Source organism: Dermacentor variabilis, chromosome 1, assembly GCF_050947875.1.
Source record: "Dermacentor variabilis isolate Ectoservices chromosome 1, ASM5094787v1, whole genome shotgun sequence".
Classification (NCBI taxonomy): Eukaryota; Metazoa; Arthropoda; class Arachnida; order Ixodida; family Ixodidae; genus Dermacentor; species Dermacentor variabilis.
In genome coordinates, this window is record NC_134568.1 from 228,304,779 (window position 1) to 228,327,340 (window position 22,562).

General features: G+C 41.8%; 1 protein-coding gene across 1 annotated transcript; it reads left to right on the forward strand.

Moving 5' to 3' along the window:
- The first annotated feature begins 442 nt into the window (after nt 1-442).
- LOC142558241 (stearoyl-CoA desaturase 5-like) lies at nt 443-16,669 on the forward strand. The gene is made up of 5 exons (XM_075670393.1): nt 443-601; nt 1,361-1,535; nt 5,110-5,240; nt 15,407-15,612; nt 15,857-16,669. The coding sequence occupies exons 2-5, from the start codon at nt 1,370-1,372 to the stop codon at nt 16,305-16,307; spliced, it is 954 nt and encodes a 317-aa protein (XP_075526508.1). The 5' UTR covers nt 443-601; nt 1,361-1,369; the 3' UTR covers nt 16,308-16,669.
- The last annotated feature ends 5,893 nt before the right edge of the window (nt 16,670-22,562 follow it).

Below are 22,562 nucleotides of genomic sequence, written 5' to 3' on the forward strand. Positions count from 1 at the left end.
AAAGAAGCGTTTCATGTCCCTTGTCCTTTACCTCTCTCCGCCGCTGGGCCGTGCTGAGCCACGCGAAGCGCGGAGAAAGCGAGTACCTTCGAGGAGAGGGCGCGCATCATCTGATCAGCTCACGCCACTGGCATCACGCCACCCCTTTGCTACCAACCAGCGTTCACTGCGGCTACGGGCATGGCTGCCATGGGAGCACGGAAACGGTTTTATTCTGTTTCCAACACTAAAACAACATTTAGCGGCATCAGGAGCCTTCTATTGTCAAGACATGTTGTAACTAATAAGAATTTTATTATTTTGGGTATCGAACGCGAGTTGCAAGCAGCGTCGTCTGCTTCACGGTCTGGCCGTCTTCCGCTCGCCCACTACATGGCGGGGGAGGGGGCAAGTCGGTTCCGGCGTTGTTCGTCCAATCAGAAGGCCGAAAGCAATCCTCACGTGACGCCCGGCTTCCTCTCTCCTGTGTTGCCGGTCGGTCTATGGAACCGTGATCCTTTCTTTCTCTATCACCTAAACCAACGTTTACACGTCTCTGTGCTGCGGTAGCGCCTTCGAAGCTGTCACATTGGATAACGTCTGCCACCTGAAATAACCCCCGGCAAGTGCTTTTTTCGTGGAGTTTCGTTTGAATGTGCTTGCCCGCCAGCAAGGCCCGCAGGGCTTGCCGACACAGTAAGCCCAACGAGTAGTAGATGTACAGGCACAGCCGGCGCTACTTGGCCTAATGCCGGCGGTCAGTTTTTCTAGTATGCCAGATTACCTAGGCCTCATACGCTTAATGTGGATCTTTAGGTTAACTCTTAGCTGTGGATGTATGTGCTGCGCACACTTGGCACGGTCCGCGACATCTGTGTTCGCATTCTGAGCTTTGAGCTGCCGCTTTGTAAGACAGCGGTAAATCAGAATTTCACATAAACCACCTACACAGGCATTATTACATCATCTGTATGACGTTGTTCCACCCATTTGCATTGCTTTGAAGTGTAAAAAACATTAAATAGCCGTCCAACATGTCGGTTTTCTATCCTTGGCGACGTCGCACGGCCGTTTACCCCGAAGGATATATAGCCTGCAGCGTAGTGGCCGTGTGCAGTGCTCGTAGCTGTGCAGCAGTGGAGACGTTGGCTTTCCTGCATAGCGCCTTGATCTTGTGAGGCAGCACGAACTGGCCGTGCGGGATCTTCCCGGTAGGTGCCACAGATGCTCGCGCTGCACTGAGCTGAGCAGATGAGCGTCGTTTATAATCTCACCGTGCCTTAGATAACTCCCGCGTACGTAGTTTGGAGCCTTTATTCAAATTTATCGGCTGTTGTGCGAGTATTTCACTAAGATAGATTTTTCCTATTAATGTTCGCAGAAGCAAGTCATGTCGACAGTGACGGAGACCGTGACGCAGGAGCGGCCTGCCCCCAAGCAGCACAAGATGGAGATTGTATGGCGCAATGTGATCCTAATGGGAAGCCTGCACCTCATCTCCATCTACGGTTTCTACTTGATTTTTTTCGCCGTACAATGGAAGACCGTGCTCGCCGGTAAGGCTGGCTTCTGGTGGCTGACGGATGTTTCATTCATTCGCCGCAACCGCCGCAAGCTCGCGCGTGCTGCAGCGCACCGCTGTCTGCGCAGCATCACGAGCCAGGCCACTTGCCTTTCCTTTTCTCTCTCTCCCTCCGTCCGTCACTCTAGCCTTCTCTCTTTTTCTCCTTTCTTGCTTCGAGCCCATGCAGTTGCAATTTCTGTGGAGACCGTGGCAGTGTCACAAAACGTATATGAACCGCTAGTTTCTTTTTCGTTCTCCGTTTATTATTTTTACTCAATTGAATGGCAGCTAGCAAGCAGGTATATAAAACGAGGGGGGGGGGGGCGAGAATGCTGTAGACCTTTCTTAATTGGTAGGACAGTTATGCCATGTTCTTCAGATTATTCTTTTCTTTTTCTTTATCACAAGTGTGGTTGATCTTAATATGCCTGCTACATTTGTCACTGGACTAGCTCGAAAATGTTCAAAACGAGTGATTCATTTTTTGGTAAAGTGAGCGATTACAACTGCAGATAAGTCATGTGTGGGTACTCGTTCCTGATGTTCTGCATTTTGTTTGTCAGCGCTGAACATAAAAGCTGCTTGACGTGCATGAAGCAATTATGACAGTAGATCAGGCACTTAATGCAAAGATATCCTCATCGCTGTGTCTTTTTATAACTATTCACCACTATGTGCCACATTTGATTGGAGGTGTCTGGAGGATAGTCATGCTAGTAGAAGCCCTGGAAATTTAATGATCAGAAACATGCTCTGATGCTAAATACAGGGATAGCTTGCTACTGCCAAGCAAGCAACAAACGTAGCGTGATCCTGCACTCTTCAATTTGTAATGCGTGCCTACTTCACACCAATTTTCTCGCTTCAAAGTAAACTTTTGTTTTTATTTTTGTGAGGCATTAGAAACTGCTGCCTGCTTGGCCGCTTAGTTTCTCTTTGTAGCAGTTGGCTAAAAGTAACACATTAGTTATGTAATATGTAGGTAACAACATGTTTGGGGTTTATGAATATTTATTCTTCTTATCTAGTAAAGCTTTGTTAAATTCATTTTATGAGCACCATAATTCAGTCGCACATCATTGAATCAACGGAACTGGGTAGGGCATCAATTCGAAAAAATATTTATTTCCCAATTTCTTCTGAACTGAGGTATGACTGGTCTTTTTTATATTTCTTTTCCTGAGAAAATTGAGCAGTCATATCACTTTGAATTGCATTCATAAAATGTACTAGTGTCTTGCTCATTGTAGTAGGTGAAAGTTGGAACAGAAATTTAACTGTTTTCAGATTTCTTAACATGCATTCAGTAATAGGAAACACGCTATTATTTTGTTTGTCGCCAAACTGCAGGAGGTTGAAGGATGATCTTTTTGAGCCATGCAGCCATTGTGTTTCAATCAACATGGATTTGGCTACAGACACTAAAATTGGTGGAGTTATAGGCCCATTATTACTTATAAAGGCAAAATTGGCCAGCTATAATTTTCCCAAGGCATTTGGAATTCCTTCTTGGACAGTTTCCTGGACACACCCTGATGTGGCCCTACAAGTAGCTTAATGCTTGATGTACGAGACCCCAATGTGAGATCTAATGCTCATGGAAAGAGGGAAATGAAAAGCAGCTGCTCAATATATTCATGCCTCAATATTCTATAAGTAGTGAGTAATGCCATCAGAACAATAGAATAAAAAAAAAAGAACATGGCTTGTCAGTGACATTCTGATACATAGAAATACCACACATGAGGGTGTTTCGCTGTACAGTAGGAGTGCAGCAACCATGACATAGTGTCAAGCTTCGAGGTTGCAGATGAAATCATTGGTGTCAGCTCTAACGCGCCTTGTGTCTGCTGTGGTGTTTATCGCAGTCCTCATGCTGTCTTTAAGTATAAAAATCTGTTAAAAAATAATGGCATCATCATATTTATATAAACATGGGATGCAGTGTTGTTGCTAGGCCACATTATTCAGTTTTATGCTTGGAGCTTAATGCAACATGTTTCTATGTAGGACAAGGCACATAACTTGTCTTTCGCACAGGTAGCGCATCACAACTGTGTCACAAGATGTTTAACGCACCTCATTTGGGAACTGGAAAGTTACTGACAATGCTTGATAGCCTTTAAAATAACAGCTTATTATGCCTTCGTGTGCTTTTTCTTTCATTTACTCATTACAAGCGGTATATATGGTGTGGTCTTCAGCAAACTTTTGTCATGCAGAAAATCGTTAGTTTTTTGCGCTTCATATGCATCTGGTGCTTAATGATGTGCTCACTTGATTTATTTTACTAGTGGCATGCTTTGTTTTCTTTTTTTGAGTGAACCTGGGGCACCTGCTCTATTTGCGAGAAATTTTTTTTAATTAGCGATTTTACTTGTGCTTGTACCGTGTTACTGCAAATCAGTCTTGCTTGATTGAGTTCTGGCCTAGGAAGAGCCATGTGTCATAAGTAAAGTGTGGCTTCACCTTGAACTTTGCACAATACTTTCCCGGAAAATATTTTTGAACTTTGTAACCATGTTTCTGTGGGGGAAAAATCTAAATGAATAAAGAAAAAGAAAACACAAAAGCTAGCTTATAATTAGTCATGTGTAGTTGTTGCCACAATCGTATGTTTGTGTTTTTTCTGCTATATCAACTTCTGGTGCTTTTTTTTTTTGTGAGAAGATCAACTGGTTTAGCTTTTTATATAAGTCGCTAGCTAAAGAAAGCTTTGCATTATTATCCATGCAATGCAGTCGAACCCGGATATATCGAACCTGAAGGTGATCACAAAAAAGTTCGATACATAGGTAGTTCAATATATAAACTAAAAATGTTACACAAAGAATTTCATGGGGACTTTACTACTGTTCATTATACAAAATAATTTGTTATATGTGGGTTCAATATACATGGGTTCCACTGTAGCTACACATTGGCTTTTTCATGAGGATCCTGTAAGAAGTATGGCCATTTAATGGTAATGTAGAGTATTGTGGAGTGCCTTTTCACATTGTGGTACTTATCATCAGCATCAGTGATTCATTCTCCGAAATTGGGGCTGTCGCCGTGCAAGTTATTGGCTCTTGGACAAGGAACATGTTTCCTGGCAAATGTTGTAGACAGGGCCAGCAACAACTTTGTTTGCAGGAAGTGTTGTGCAACATGTTCCATGGTTTGACATCACCCTAAATGTCACATCAATATCTGCTGTCATTGTTTACTAAAACAATGAACAAGGCTAAAGCTGCTTGTTATGCACAGCATCTTGTGTTAGAGAGTGAGGATCCTGAAGTGAAAAAAGCCAGTCATATTGCATTAAAGTTTCTAACGAAGTGCACATGTGGCAGAGCAAGATTGAAAAAAGAAGGTGCAAAGGCATCAATTAATATTTTCTTTATTTTTGTGCAGCCAGAATGTTGATGTGTCAGGTCAGTGGTGTGGTATACTGCGATGGTAGCATATCATTACATGTCACAATTCTTTGACTGTGCCATAATCGGCAGATGTGCATTTCATTATTTTACGACATGTTTAAACAGGCAACAGAGTGTTTTATGTTTTGTGTACTGCTTGTCCAGCCTATGTCCTCTACACGGTGTCTGGCATTGGAGTGACAGCTGGTTCCCACCGCCTGTGGTCTCACAAGTCGTACAAAGCTAAATTGCCCTACCGAATCATGGTGATGATTTTTCAGACCATGGCATTTCAGGTGAGCGAGTAACATTTGTTCTCATGGCTGTGCAGTAACTTGTTTGTGTGTACAATTTGAGGTGTCAAGGGCGCTTGAAAAAAGTGCACATACTGTATCCTAAAAAAAAAAAATCTGCACATAATTTTCTGTATTGTGAACTGAATTGTACATTAATTAATTTTTATTTATGTATTTAGGTACTCTCAAGGTCATGAGGCATTACAGAGAGGACTGGTAGTGTGAACAAACATAGAAAATATATATATATAAGGGCAGATACACTTCATTACAAATTTCTTCAGTTGCAGTTTTAAAGGGTGCGGGTGCTGAGAGGGAAACGACGGAGGTACGCAGATGATTCCAGTCGATACTGGTTTTTGGAACAAAGGATTCGTAATAACATTTAGTATGGCAATTTGGCGCCCCAACTTTGATATGATGGTCAACGCGCGATGATACGTAATGAGGGGAGGGGAACAGAAGTTGTTTCAAGTTTTCACTGAAGTAATCAATTTGTGATATATGCATAGTCGGGCTTGGCGGCGTCATGCAGAAAGGTCAGGAAGATCTAAAGTTTTTTTTCATCTGTGAAATACTAGAATGGCATGAATAGTTAGAGAATGAAGCATGCAGAACAATTTTGAAGTGATTCTAGGGACGCAATTAGTGATCTAGTTGGGGGATACCAGACAGACAAGGTATATTCTACCATGGATCGGATTAGGGTATTGTATAGTAGCAATTTTAAGGATACTGGGGCTTTGGAAAAGTTCCTGCGAAGGAAACCAAGTTTGCGATTGGCATTCTTAATAATGTATTTGACATGCACATTGCACGAAAGATCATTAGTGATGTGAATGCCCAGGTACTTGTACGAAGTCACCATAGTTAGAAGGGAACCATTAATAATATAAGAATTGGGATTAGAATCGATAGCAGGCCATGTAATTCTCATTGATTTACACTTGTTAGTGTTCAGTTTCATTTGCCAAGTGTCGCACGAATGAGAAATGTCATTGAGATCAGATTGCAATATGCAGGCATCAGATAAATTAGTAATTTTACTGTAAAGTGTGCAGTCATCAGCAAATAATCTTAGAACTGATGTGGGGAGATCGTTGATGTAAATGAGAAAAATAAGTGGCCTGAGTACGGAAAAATGAGGAACCCGTGACGCCACTGGACAATAGGAATTATGTTCAATAGCTATCACATATTGTGTGCATGTGATCATATTGTGATTGTGTAAAAAACACCCTCTCCATTTAATAACATTGACATCAATATTAAGTGTGTTAAGTTTGAGGAGCAGTAGTTTATAGGACACAGTGTCAAACGCTTTGGCAAAGTCTACAAAAGTGCAATCTACATCTGGTGAGCAGTCTAAAGCTGCTAACAAGTCATTAGTAAATGCTATTAATTCTGTTTCACAGCAATGGTGGTTTCGAAAACCATGTTGAAAAGAAGAAAGAAAGCTGGGTAGTCTCTAGAAAAATAACTAGATGGAGTAAATTATGTGCTCTGTAAGTTTACAAGGTATAGATGTTATAAATTGGGTCTGTAGTTCAGGGGCACAAAAGACCGTCGCCCGACTTGTGTACCGGAATCACCTTCCAGTTGTCCCCTAGCATGTTCATCTCTAAGGACTGAGTGAAGATAGAGGACAATATATTAGAAGAGTATGTTTCAGTGTTTTTAAAGAAATTTGTAGTTATCACCAACACCAGCGGATGACGACACTTTTGCATGATGGATAAGATTTCATATCCCAACCCAGTCAACAGTAATACATTCCATTTGAAGAAAAACCGGAGCATTAAACGATGGAACAGTAGATAATACATCATGATTAAAGGACAAAGAAAAAATGGTGTTTAGAAGATCACAGCACTCATGTTTTGGCACAAAAAAGCTGCTGTCAGATTTCAGCCGTTTGTCAACCACTTTGCGCATGCTTGCGACACTCTAGAACTTGCGAGGGTTAGTAGTCAGCAAGTTGGGTAAAGTCCTGTGAAAAAATTTGTGTTTGGCATCTCAGAGGGCTTTCTTATACTCCGAGGTTATCGTAAGATAAGGAGACCACCTGTGCAGATTGAGAGCGGCTTTACAACTGTGAAAGACCTGCTTTTTCTTGTTTAAAAGCCGCTTTAAAGATGCATTGAACCACGGCGATTTCTTTGCACTGGGTATTCTATGAAGGGGTATATATTTGTTTGTAAGTTCCGATACCGCATATTTAAATAATAACCAGTTTTCAGTTCTTCCCCAGAACCTTGGGAAATGGGCATCTGAAAAGATTTGAAGCTGAATGTTAATGGTTTGGAAGTCCGCTCTGTTGAAGTTACGAAGAAATTTATACTGTTTGGAGGGGCGGGGTGAACACGTTGGCATAGTGAAATGTATCACTGAATGGTCACTTAACCCTAGTAAAACCGCTAGAGACAAGATGGCATACGGAGACGTGGTTAGTACTAGATCAAGTATATTTGCTTTTTGCTGATGATGTAACAAGGGTGGGTTTGTTAACCATTTGGGTAAGATTAAATGTGGCACACAAATCAACAAAAATAGAACACTGTGAAATTTGTAGTGATTGTATGAAAAGAGCTGGACCATGAAATTCCAGGAAAATTAAGATCACTGAGAAGGAACAGTGGTGCATTTGGAAATCGGACACAAATTTTTTTAGGCAGTCATCGCAAGAAGCAATAGAAGAATTTGGTGGTCGATAACAAGTACAAAAAATCATATCTTTGTGATTGAGGCGAATGCACGTACAAATCAATTCAATGGGTGATTGCACGGGGATTTCCTAAGAATCTAAATCGTGAGGTACTGGTATCAAAATAATGCCGCCAGAACGATCACAACAGTCGTGCCTATAAAATCTATAATCATTTGCACAAGTAAAGAGCTCACAGCTGTTATCTTGGCAGATAGCCATGTTGCGGTCAAGGCGACGACATCAGTGCAGGAGGTGTCAACCAGTGAGCAAAGGGCATCGCATTTTTTTATGATACTTCTTGTATTTGTAAAAAGAAAAGTCACGGCTACGTTTCGCCTTAGCGGCCGTGGGATGCTGGGCAGACCTAGAAGCTTGGGCTGAAGTAAAGGAGGCACGAGGCCCACCACTGACAGCCGGGGTATTTTGTGTTTCGTTTTCACAAATCCTGTCTGCGAGTGAACAGTACATGTATCATTGTTTGTTTATGTAGAGCTTATTGTATTTTACAGCAAATTTCTGTTCGCTTTTCTTACCGAAATCAGTTAGTTTGCTGCGTGAACGCCTACTAGCTTTACAGAAGTCCTTGTGCACAGTAATTCAGTTCCTCTTGAGTTTAGATTTGTGAGAAAACACTGAATCTTCAAGCTTGAAAGAAGGAAATTGTACGATAAGCGGGTGGTTTTGGTTTAAAAGATAAGTGCCTAAACGATGTGCATGTGCCATAGCTTCTAGCGGAAGTTGCAGTGCAGAACGTTACGCAGTATTTCCTCCGATCTCATCCATGTTTCATTCGGATTGTCAGCTATACTGTAGAAAACTTAGTTACTTCTATGTGACTGATCTTCATAGTTGTCTAAACGTGACTGGAAGGTGACATTTTGCCTTTGGTGGTGTCTGAAACGACATGGTGTATGTTAGCATCGTCATGAAGTTGCTCTATTGCGCTTACTTTATCCTCTACAGCTGACAGTCTAACACTCAGATCAGTAACACGGTCTTCTAGAATCTTCTGGTTAGCTTTGACCTCGTTAAGCGAGGTCATCATTTCGGCGTGACTAGATTTCATAGTGTTAGTGGGAGTGGCTATTACAGCTATTACGTCTCCATTGTGATTAGGGTCTAATTTAGGAGGCCCAGGATTAAGTTCAATGTCGCCGGAACAAATTAGCAACTTTGCTACAGAAAATCAGTCAGCAGCAATCGTGAACAAAGCTTGGGTATGGTACGAGCAGCAAACGTCGATTGCTGGTTCGTTTAGAATAAAGAGAACATGAACCAACCTGTACAAAGAAGCAAATTGGATTAAGCGACCTTATTGCTGCTGCCGCTTGACCACACCCACTGAAGTGCATATCAGATGGTGCGCTGCCTTTATTCCATAGGTACGGCACAGTCTGTGTCGATGCGGTTGTCCCGAAAGAACGGAGTTTTGTCGTGGTTGGCCCATCAGAATACCAAGCCAGATTCGGGAAGGAGGGAAGCGCCGGTGGTAGTGAAAGGTTTGAACATGCTCCTGGTCGTAACCACAGGGGGTATTCTGGCACCATCGATGGTGTAGGCCATGCGCCACAGGCATAGGCATACAGCATCTGTATGAAAAAGCAAATTAGATTGAGCCACCTCATCGCTGCTGCCGCTCGACCATGCCCACTCTGCTGCTGAGAATTAGAAGAGTCCCCTGTTGTGCCCCTAGTTAAGCAGGCATATGGCATTTCTGTGTTTTCATTGATTAACACACTGATCAGCATGCAGTCTCTTATCAGTGCAACAGAACATGTAGTCGTTGCAGGGTCAACAGTGTCGGCACTGCAGTAATTTAGTTTCAGTTTTAAGCGTAAACTAACAATCCACAGTACAATGGACTGGCAAGTTCGAGCATGTAACTAAATGCACATGCAAATGAGGACCACAGTGTCCACTAATTTCTACAACGTGCTGAACTTCTCCCAGAAACAATATCATGTGAAAACAGTGTTCGTCAGCCAAGTAATGGATGGTAGAACTATAGCATGTTTTTCTTCTACAGTTGTTTTGCAGTGTATTTGTACTTTGCGTCACCCTTATAGGGTGTAAATCAGTAACTTTAGATTCAAAAGTGCAAGTCTAATGGTCTATTATAGGTTCCTGTGACATAACCTAAATATGAAATTCCTTAACAGGAAAACAGCAGATTACTCATCATTTTGCTCCTTAACAAATAGCAAGTACTATAGGCTCAAATAAAAAAATAAGCTGAAATGTTTGTTTGACTTTATTTTATGACTTTGCCCTGTAATTGAGGACATTTAAATCAGAAACACATATCAATGACAAAATACATGTATTGCACTTCTGAACTTCTAATTGAATTGTAATATGAGTTATAATGATTTTTGTAACATATGCAAATCAGTGCATTTTAGCTAGCATTAAGTCCTGTGACAGCTAAGAATTCAAGGCAATCTCTGTCCATAAAACCACACTCGGGGATGGAAGTGCTGTGCCAATTGCGCCAATCTGTGCAAAAACGCTAATATTGAATGAAATCGCTAAATTTTGTAGGATGTGTGTGTTGTGTGGCAACCACACAGCTATGCATTAGCTAGCGCTGAGCCCTGAAATCCAAGCCTAAGCAAACAGTTTCGTCATCGGAATCTTTGGAGTGTAGATGTGTTTGGTGGAGCATTGTAATTTGGCCGCAGGAAAATCAAAATTGTTTTGTGTTGTACTGTGCATTACGAATGTTTTATATAAGTCTAATGCATTTGCGTACTATGCGGACCAGCTAAAGATTATTTGAACTGGTGATCAATTTGTGGGACAGTCGGGAAAGAAAACTGCGCTTTCAACTGAATGAATAAATCAGTCTGTTCACTGTGTAGCTTGGCAGTTTCTTTATACATTTTAGGGCTCACCTGTGCACTCTATTGGTAAATCTGTGCCGTATAATGGCAAGCACTCATGCGTGTAACATTTAAAATATAATTTGCATGTGCACCAGTCCAATTGACGGTATGGTAATGCGGCATGCTGACAAATGACCTGCTTGCTTTTGTTATAAATAGCCTATGGCAACTGTAATCGTCACTGAAGTTTGGACTCGAGGTACTCTGTTTGCTGCACAACACCGCACAAGATAAGACTTCTGCCACCGCAAAATGCAAGCTGAGGACGTAAAGTTATGGCTTTAGTCAACCTCGGCAGCCAAATAGCAGTCGTAAAAGGTCGGAGAATGTGCAAACGTCAGAAATTGCATTCACAGTAATGATGTTAATGACGTCAATTGTGCAAATGGAGTCTGAAAATTTTAATAAGCCTTGATTCGGCGTTCAAAATATCGGTTGCTGTTTTACAGTGGCTTGATGGGCACCTGCAAATCGCAAAAAGCCCGAATAACCAAGCTTGTGCAAAATATTGGTCGACAACGCTGATCTGAAAGCCAGTGAAAAATTTTTTCACTTCTTTTTTAAAAGAAAAAAAAAAAGCTTTTTGCTCGGCAAGCAGTGTGTAACATTGGCAAACAAGCAATGACCAGGGATATAATTTCACATTTATTCTGCGGTATTCTGCTCTCCCACCGGAATAAACTTTATTTTATAAAGATGAGCCAACGGTGGAATCATCCGACGTTGGCGGCAACCCTAGTCCAGGATCTCGTGGGCCTAGCCTTGTGTATATTCATTCGAGCTGGGAGGCCCATTTGAATGCTGACAAGACTTGAAAAATAACAGAAGGCATTATGCGAATGGCACTCGCTGTATATTGATGGGTGTTGTTCATGGTGGTTAATGTGAGTATTGTTCATTGTGCCCCAGCACGATTAATTAGCTAACTTTATAACTTCCCCAACCAATGAGATGTCAATGAAAGAGTTGTCGAGTACGTTGACAGAACAGCCGATAGCAGCATTTAAAGCAAGCTAGGATTCATGCGGACCTTTGTTCTAGTCCTGTGACATTTCTGCATGCCATAGATTGCATCAATCTCAACGCAAACATTTTCATATACGGGCAATGAAAACGACTGGCCGAGCACTGTTGTCGATGCGTCAGACGCTTTTGGCACGTATCTTCGCTCATTATGAAACGCAAAGTAGTGCGATCTTGTAACAGTTTGGAAAGCGATAATTAATAATGCATATAATTAATCAAATGCTGGAAACTGGAATCTTCCCCTCCGATCTTAAGCTTGCAGGCATATGCCCAATACACAAGTGTGGGGCCCTTAGTGACGTATGTAATTACAGGCCAATCTCGGTGCTGCCCGTGCTATTCAAAGTCTTTGAAAATGTATTAACACGCGTCTAATGAATTTTGTAACTAAGCACCACATAATAAATGATGCACAGTGTAGTTTTCAGAAAAATGAAACAACTGAACTTGCATTATTATGTGTTAACGATAAAATAATGAATGACATTGAAAATAAGCTTCATACCGTTGGTCTCTTCGTTGATTTTATGAAAGCATTTGATTGTGTTAACCGTGAGATTTTATTAGTTAAATTTCATGATTACGGCATCCATGGAGTTGCCTTAGATCTTTTAAAAAATGATCTTTCCCACAGAAAACAGTGTATAAAAATTGGTGATGCTATTTCCCGAACTACTACAGTAAAACAAGGAGTACCTGAGGGGTCGATTCTAAGGCCCTTGTTATTTATACTTTACATAAACGATATATTTGATATACCTAACTCTCCAAAGTAGTCATTTATGCAGATGATACCAATATATTTTTTTCTGTGCGTACACTTTCAGAACGTGATTAACGACTACGTCATTCAGCTTGACAGTTGGCTTCATGCAAATCAATTAGCGCTGAACCTAAAAAATCTAACTACGTCTTATTCAAACCCACTAACAAAACATGTGGGAGTGAACTCACGCTGACATTCCAGGAGACCGTCATAGCACGCGTAAAATGTCAGAAACTTCTAGGTGTGTGATTTGAAGAAAGTATGCCGTGGAATACACACCTAAACAAACTAACCTCAGAACTAAGCAGAACAGTTTATTATTCAAATTAGATCTAATTCCTCTGCAGCTAAAGAAAGCGATATATTATGCCCACTTCTACTCCCATTTATCCTACTGCATACTAGTTTGGGGTACTACAACGACTGTGAATTATAACAAACTGGAGGTATTGCAGAAGAAAGTGCTGAGGATTCTTGAGAATTACCATAGTGAACCCAAAGATCTACCAACTAATCCTTTGTTTATTAAACACAATTTGCTCAATGCAAGTACATTATATTACTACAAACTCCTGCTGGACATACATAAACATAACCTGTTACATTCAGCACACACAACGTCAGCTCGTCATGCACTGCGTAACAAACGGATAACAACACCAGGAACACTTACAAATTTCGGAAGGGCTGTCCTCGCTTATCAAATACCCGCCGCAGTAATAAAGTGTGTGAATTCACAAATAAATTTCAGCATGAAACTATAACTTCAAGTCTCAAATAAGACGTTTTTTGTTGAATGAGTGAAGAACCCTTTAACACAAGTGCATATTCATTTTTTCATGTTTCTATGTTTTCATTGTATGTTCGTAGTTGCCATATCTGTATTTGATTTTATCTTGCATTGTATATTATTTTCACTATTTCTAAATGCCCTGTGATGTAAAGCCTTTCAAATTGTGCTTTTGTACATGCATCGCTTTGCCTGCTGTCTGTATGGTCCCCTGGTCCCCTCAAGTTGTCTATCACAACTTTTTTGCCTGGAGGACCCCCAACATTGTGTTGGAAGTAAACTGAACTGGACTGAACCGTTGCAAGACCGTGCCCCTAGTTCGCACATGAGTAATATACACATTGTACTTGATGGAGATGTTTATGTCTGACAGCGCTGATATCACTGGTGTGGTGATGCATTGTCACATTAATTTTTAAAAATTTTGTGGGCTCTTTTTTTTTTTTTCACTTTTGCCAGAAACAGGGACCACAAATTACCTAGATTGCTTTGAACACTTCATTGGTCATATCTCAACGTCCTCCACAAACTTTGCATTGGCAACTTATCCAATAAGTAAGTTAATAAACATTAGCTAATTAAACTTAAATATTAGTTGCTTGTGCACAACGAAAAATAACTATTGACTAGCATCAACTGATGCCTATCAACATACAGTGGATGCTGTTCCCGTAAAGCCCTCAGTTGCTTTTTTCTTGGTTACGTTTGGTTGGGCACTTCTGGTATGCAACTTCATTAATTGTGGTTTCTGAGAAACCCATCTGGGTTTCGTTTTTCGGGCAGATGACAATTTTTCCCTCTCATGAACTCTCCTCCACCTTGCGGGCTTCCACAGAACTGATTTGCCGCAACTTAATAGTGTTTTGCAAAGTCAAATAAAGAACACCTTTTCTCGATCCGCCTTTATTTCACTCATCTTGAGCTTTTCCAACCTGTTCCTAAAGCATATCTTCTGCTCCAAACTTGCTACAATGTGCCAAATTTGCTCCTGCTAGAGCTGCTCCAAAACTCCCTTGGCTGCTTCCATATCTGTTCACTGCATATGCCCTCTGTGCATCAGTGTTTCAAAACATAGTTCTTGAGAGAGTCTCTGTTAAATTTAAGGTAATCTCCACCATAACAACACGTATATTTGCTAAACTAATTGACTGGCACGTTTATGCACTTTTTCCAAGTTGAACAGTCATGTACAGTCGACTTCCGTTAGTTTGACCCTGACCGCACCGACAAAATTGATTGAATTATCCGGCTGGCTGAATTACACAAAATGCATATAAAAATCTAAAATGTGCAGCCAATTCAATTGGCAGTATTTGCCAGTCTAACACGCCCCCATAATCAAATGCGTGCCCGATTTCTGTGTATCCAAAGTAGAAAATTAATGTCGAAATACACTAAAGCTCCTAAAGAAAGTAGAAATGTAATGCGCACCCGATTTTTTAGCAAAAAAAAAAAAATTTTGTTGCACAATGGCTGCTGGTTTTTTAAAATCAGCTTTGCCGCAGTACATTTGTGTGATGCGGTATAGTATACAAACACTGCGAAAGCGGTGTTGTATTCGATTGCACCACGTGATCAATTTTCGTCTATATTTTCTTGAAGAAGAAAATCGCATGAGAATCGGGTAAATACCGTAATCGAACATTGTGAGCTACGGTTATTGCTTGAAAATCTTTCTAGGGGTGGCTGAAAATTCTATTATCTGGCAAAGGCCAATTTTAGGATAGAAATAACTAAAGTTTACGCCCATAGAAATGCATGGGTGCCGGCTGGGACCTTGGGTTGGGACTGGATTAACCAGAGTCGAATTAACGGAAGTCTTGTATATTTGCCACTGCATTCTTAGATTGTCACCAACTATAGGTGGTGCACACTACTCGTTAGCTCATCCATACGAGTGATGTTGTGCAGAACCAGTAAGGAACTGTTGCCACAGGGTTAGATTGATGTAGAAATGTGCTGAAGTTGACTTGTCTTTGTGGCTTCTTTCAGAATGATATATTTGACTGGGCTAGAGATCATAGGATGCACCACAAGTACTCAGAGACAACTGCTGACCCACATGATGCGACACGAGGCTTCTTCTTCTCACATGTTGGCTGGCTTCTTGTGCGCAAGCACCCAGATGTACGTAACAAGGGCAAGAACATCGACATGAGTGATCTGCTGGCTGACCCAGTTGTCCGGTTTCAAAGAAGGTATGTGTCACTGTTTGGAAACTTTATCTTTCATATTGAGGATACCTTGTAACAGTAGTATGGCAGCTAACAATGGCATGGCACAGTGTGCATTTTGAAGCTGAATAAAAACGTAAAAAATAAGGTTGTTTATGTGGCCAGTGCATATGCATGAAGTAAACATGTTGCCAGAATATGAAGATACCTTAAAGTATTGTAAATGTGTTTTCATTACAAACGAAGCTGCATGTTCTTTGTTGTACAGGTACTACTTGCCCCTGATGGTGTCCCTTTGCTTCATCCTTCCGGCTGTGTTGCCATGGTGGCTGTGGGGGGAGACTCTGTGGAATTCGTTTCTGGTCTGCTCTTTGACTCGCTACTGCTTCACACTCAACATGACGTGGCTGGTGAACAGCGCTGCACACATCTGGGGAAACAGACCATATGACCGGCATATTAGCCCACGGCAGAACCTGGTGACTATTGTTGGGGCCCATGGTGAAGGCTTCCATAACTATCATCACACATTTCCCTATGACTACCGCACCAGTGAGCTGGGCTGCCGTATCAACACAACCACGTGGTTCATTGACTTTTTTGCCTGGCTTGGTCAGGTGTACGATCGCAAAGCGGTGCCCACGAATGTTGTGGAGCGGCGTATGGAGCGTACTGGTGATGGTTCCCGAGGCCTGACAGCAGGCACACGCAGCTGGTGACTGTGTGGCTGCGTCAACCACCTGTCTCTTCTGCCTCCTCTGTTCCTCTATTATGGGGGTGTGATCTGACAAGTCAACCACCTCTGCCCTTTCTGTCATTTGGGACTTGTTATTTATAGTTGATGTCACACTGTGAAGTAATGTCACTTGGTTTATGCAGACTCGCTATTTATCAGGAAGTGCAGGTGAATGCTTCCATTGTTAGTGTGTTGGCAACCATCTTCTTTTGGCTGTTCATTGTCTCCTGCTGGACATCGCCTCGTCAGACCCGGTGATATTTTGATCAACACTGTATCCTTGCATGTGAAAGCACAACTAAGCTAGGTTGAGTGAAATAAAACCCTCATTAGAGTCTCCTGTGAGATAGCTGTTCAGTGGTCTTTTATTCCTGTTATGCTCACTAGGCTTGAATTTTGCAAGCTACCCTTAGTCTATTGAAAGAGCTGTTGAGTGGTTTGCTTTAGTTTTCCTACTATGCTGACTAAATCTGAGTCCACAGAGGTTAGTTGCACAAGGCTGAAAAGAAAGGTTCCTGTCAAAGCCATGATGTAAATTGGTGCGAAACCTTTATCATATGCCTCGCATGTGTTGTATGTTAACTTTACTGCTGTAGGCTGATAGGCTGAACACACTCAAAAACATGAAACAGCAACACATGCCATCTGTGAGTCTAAAGCATAGACATGAATACAGTGAAACAAGAAATTTGTGTTCCCATTTAAGTGAACACTTAATAGACACACGTAAAACTCTGGGAACCAAATTTCTGCTACACAATTATTTCTGACTAGACCTAAACTCCCAGGGTTTTGGTTATTGCACAGTGGGCTGGTTCAAAATTGTTCATTGCATTAGTGATCATTAGCTTCCTTTGTTTACACAGTGGCCGTCATATATGATAATAAAAAAGAGATGTTTCCCTATTCTGTGATAGTTTTACCATATTGTTTGAGTTAATGTTGTGTGCACTCTGACTAGCACATGTTTGGCTTTGCTGTGGCTAGCAAGCAACAACTTGTTAGCATGCATTTAAGGGAAGGCATTACAGTAGTTGTTAAATCAAAGTTGTTCAACAATGCCAGCTTACCCTAGTCGTGTACCTCAGTGCTTTAATGAAAACTTCAGTACAACAGAGGGTGCATTATAGCTATGAAGAATGAAACAAGAAACCGTAACAAAAACAATGGCAAGAGAACGGCAAGAATGGCATCTAAATTGAAAAACCTAAAGTTTAACTACATCATGCACTCATCCATGAAATGATTTAAGCTATGTGACTGCATCATGGTTATATGTCCTGACACAGCAGTGAGTGTGCAAGCTCACGGCAATGAATGCACTGCATATACTTTTGGCACAAGAAAATCGGCCACTAGCAGAACTAACCAAGCTTGTGAAGAAGATTAAAGCACAAATTCAACAAGCAATTGTCATTGTGTGCAACAAGTCTTGCATAAATGTTCCTCTTTCGAAATGTTGTCTGTTGTTATTTTTCACTGTACGCTGTCGGGGAATTTAGCAGCATTTTACCATTTCCTTGGATATTTTTGCAGTAGGTTTAGAACAAAGATGCTAGGGTGTTGTACACCCAGTCGTGAATTGGTAAAATTTCTGCTTTATATATGTAATAAACACGAGGGGGGGGGGGAAAGGTAAAGTATAAATTTCTTTTCATTTATAGCTGGGGCTCTGTGTTTTTAGAGTTAATATTTCTTGAAATTAGAAGGGTGTTCTTGGAATTTATTTTTTGGCAGAAATTTGGCGTTTATCGAGTTTATTTCTTGTAAATCCCTAATTCTCTGAAATTCGGAGTTAAATTTTGGATTATTCTCAGTACTCCAAAATCTTAGATAAAATGATATCTGAACACAAAAAACATAAGAACACAAGAAGCATATTTTAGTTGTCTGGAAGGTTTGAACGTACAAACACATACACACGATCACAAATACCTAAATACAAAATTACTGTCTGTGCATATTACAACCTTAAGGCTTGTTGTAATAGATGCAAGCATACTTTACAAGGTTGCTGTCACTGATGGAAGCGTACTCCTTTCGATTGATTCTCAGCTTTGAAAATGCCCTTTCAACATTTGTGCTAGAAGCAGGGAAAGCCAGAAGACTCTGCATGCAGCGAGAAAACACTGGACAGTGCAAAGTCTTCAAAACGACAGGGGTTCAACAATGTTACCGATTTCATAGCTCTGATAGTTTGCAAAATCACTCTTGAACTTACTCATGTCGAAACACTAGCTTAAAGATGGCACATAGTTTTCGAATGTGCAGGGTAGCTAATGCTTCAAATTTGGATTCACAGTTTAAACACTACCAAAACAATTCACTGGTGTACTGGAGTGCATCGCAAAGATTCTTCTCAACTGTCGGTCTCCACTTTTCAGCGACAGAAGCGTAGTATCCATGAAGGTCTGCGACAGTCATTGAGCGGTCATTCTCATCAAGGAGATCCAACAGACTTGTGACATCTGATGTGAAGACCTCAGGTGGGTTACGCCATTAACTGAGGAGCGCGTGCAAACAAACCCCCAGTATGGGGTAAACCTGGTGTACCAGGGTATCCTGTGCCTCAAATTCCTTAATGATTAAGAGCACAGCACATGAATTCATCTTAAGAAACCTCAGCTTAATCAGCAAGTCGTGCACAACTTCAGGCAATGAAACAAAAGTGTTCAGCTTCTCACACTTATTTCCCTTGGCATCATTGCTTGTCAAGAAAGACAAAATGGCATGCTGAAAGTCCAGAACATCATCTAGGGCTTCATAAAGAGAGAACCACCTAGATGGGCATTCAGTCTACAGTGACTTGATGGTCGCACCCATGGCCATACACACAAGACTAACCTTACGGCGCAGCTCCCGCGACGACTTCAACAGGGCAGGAAAGTGCACAACAAAATTGTGAACTACCTTAAATGAGCTTGTCTTAATTCCATCCTCCAGAGTGTCATTAATTAGGTGGCACGGATCTTTGAAGTGAAGTGCCTTGAAATTGGGGCTGGAGAGTTGCGAGTTCTTGTGAAGCTTCTGCATGTAGGAAGCTGAATTGGAGCACAACACAGCTTCCGGACAGGCCGCCATTGGAATCTAAACCTGGCAACGTTTAATGCTAGAATGTTATCTAGTGAGGCGAGTCTAGCAGTGCTATTGGAGGAATTAGAGTGCAGTAAATGGGATATAATAGGGCTCAGTGAAGTTAGGAGGACAAAAGAAGCATATACAATGCTAAACAGCAGCACGTCCTGTGCTACCGGGGCTTAGCGGAGAGACGGGAGCTAGGAGTCGGATTCCTGATCAATAAGGACATAGCTGGTAACATACAGGAATTCTATAGCAATAACGAGAGTGTGGCAGGTCTTGTGAACCTTAAGAGGTATAAACTGAAGGTCGTGCAGGTCTACGCTCCTACATCCAGTCATGATGACTAGGAAGTCGAAAGCTTCTATGAAGACGTGGAATCAGTGATGGGTAAAGTCAAAACAAAATACACTACACTGATGGGCGACTTCAATGCCAGGGTAGGCAAGAAGCAGGCTGGAGAGAAGTCAGTGGGGGAATATGGCATAGGCTCTAGGAATAGCAGGGGAGGGTTATTAGTAGAGTTTGCAGAACAGAATATGCGGATAATGAATACCTTCTTCCGCAAGCGGGATAGCCGAAAGTGAATGTGGAGGAGCCCGAATGGCAAGACTAGAAATGAAATAGACTTTATACTCTGCGTTAACCCTGGCATCATACAAGATGTGGACATGCTCGGCAAAGTGCGCTGCAGTGACCATAGGATGGTAAGAACTCGAATTAGCCCAGACTTGAGGAGGGAACGAAAGAAACTGGTACATAAGAAGCCGATCAATGAGTTAGCGGTAAGAAGGAAAATAGAGGAATTCCGGATCGAGCTACAGAACAGGTATCCGGCTTTAACTCGGGAAGAGGACCTTAGTGTTGAAAAAACATGAATGACAATCTTATGGGCATCATTAAGGAGTGTGCAATAGAAGTCGGTAACTCCAATAGACGGGATGCCAGTAAGCTATCGCAGGAGGTGAAAGATCTGATCAAGAAGCGCCAATGTATGAAAGCCTCTAACCCTACAGCTAGAATAGAACTGGCAGAACTTTCCAAGTTAATCAAGAAGCTTAAGGCAGCTGACATAAGGAAGTATAATATGGATAGAATTGAACATGCTCTCAGGAACGGAGGAAGCCTAAAAGCACTGAAGAAACTAGGAATAGGCAAGAATCAGATGTATGCGTTAAGAGAGAAAGCCGGCAATATCATTACTAATATGGATGAGATAGTTCAAGTGGCTGAGGAGTTCTATAGAGATTTTTGCAGTACCCGTGGCACCCACGACGATAATGGAAGAGAGAATAGTATAGAGGAATTTGAAATCCCGCAGGTAACGCCGGAAGAAGTAAAGAAAGCCTTGGGAGCTATGTAAAGAGGGAAGGCAGCTGGGGAGGATCAGGTAACAGCAGATTTGTTGAAGGATGGTGGGCAGATTGTTCTAGAAAAACTGGCCACCCTCTATACGCAATGCCTCATGACCTCGTGCATACCGGAAGCACGCTAACATAATCCTAATCCATAAGAAAGGGGACGCCGAAGACTTGAAAAATTATAGACCGATCAGCTTACTGTCCGTTGTCTACAAAGTATTTACTAAGATAATCGCAAATAGAATCAGGAACACCTTAGACTTCTGTCAACCAAAGGAGCAGGCAGGATTCCGTAAAGGTTACTCAACAATAGACCATATTCACACTATCAATCAGGTGATAGAGAAATGTGCAGAATATAACCAATCCTTATATATAGCTTTCATTGATTACGAGAAAGCATTTCATTCGGTCGAAACCTCAACAGTCATGGAGGCGTTACGGAATCGGGGTGTAGATGAGCCGTATGTAAATATACTGAAAGATATCTATAGTGGCTCCACAGCCACCGTAGTCCTCCATAAAGAAAGCAACAAAATCCCAATAAAGAAAGGCGTCAGACAGGGAGATACGATCTCTCCAATGCTATTCACAGTGTGTTTACAGGAGGTATTCCGAGACCTGGATTGGGAAGAATTGGGGATAAAAGTTGATTAGAATACCTTAGCAACTTGCGATTCGCTGATGATATTGCCTTGCTTAGTAACTCAGTAGACCAATTGCAATGCATGCTCACTGACCTGGGGAGGCAAAGCAGAAGGGTGGGTCTGAAAATTAATCTGCACAAAACTAAAGTAATGTTTAACAGTCTCGGAAGAGAACAGCAGTTTACGATAGGTAGCGAGGCACTGGAAGTGGTAAGGGAATACATCTACTTAGGACAGGTAGTGACTGCAGATCCGGATCATGAGACTGAAATAATCAGAAGAATAAGAATGGGCTGGGGTGCATTTGGCAGGCATTCTCAGATCATGAACAGCAGGTTGCCATTATCCCTCAAGAGAAAAGTGTATAACAGCTGTGTCTCACCACTACTCACATGTGGGGCAGAAGCCTGGAGGCTTGCGAAAAGGGTTCTACTTAAATTGAGGACGGCGCAACGAGCTATGGAAAGAAGAATGATAGGTGTAACGTTAAGGGATAAGAAAAGAGCAGATTGGGTGAGGGAAGAAATGCGAGTTAATGACATCTTAGTTGAAATCAAGAAAAAGAAATGTGGGGGGGGGGCATGGGCAGGACATGTAATGAGGAGGGAAGATAACTGATGGTCATTAAGGGTTACAGACTGGATTCCAAAGGAAGGGAAGCGTAGCAGGGGACGGCAGAAAGTTAGGTGGGCGAATGAGATTAATAAGTTTGCAAGGAAAACATGGCCACAATTAGTACATGACCAGGGTAGTTGGAGAAGTATGGGAGAGGCCTTTGCCCTGCAGTGGCGTAACCAGGCTGATGATGATGATGACAGCTACGTCAGCTAAGGCCTTTCCAACCTCCTGAAAAGCGGTTTGTGTCAACGCGCCAATCAATACTGTGTTACACTGCTGAACTACTTGCAAGTCTATCATGAGGGCCCTACGTCCAGGAAGCTCGTCGTCATAGAAGGTTGCAAGCACTGCCACTGCCAGACGTCTACGTACTTCCAGCGACTCGTCGATGGTGATGGAAATGGGGCACTTTCATCGAAGAGCTTATTGTCGCAATGTCTTTCGCACTGACCTCATGTAGGTACTTCTGATATAGTTGATCACTATGCCTGGTATCATGCATGCCGCCAGACACTCGCTTCGAAAGAGGCTGCC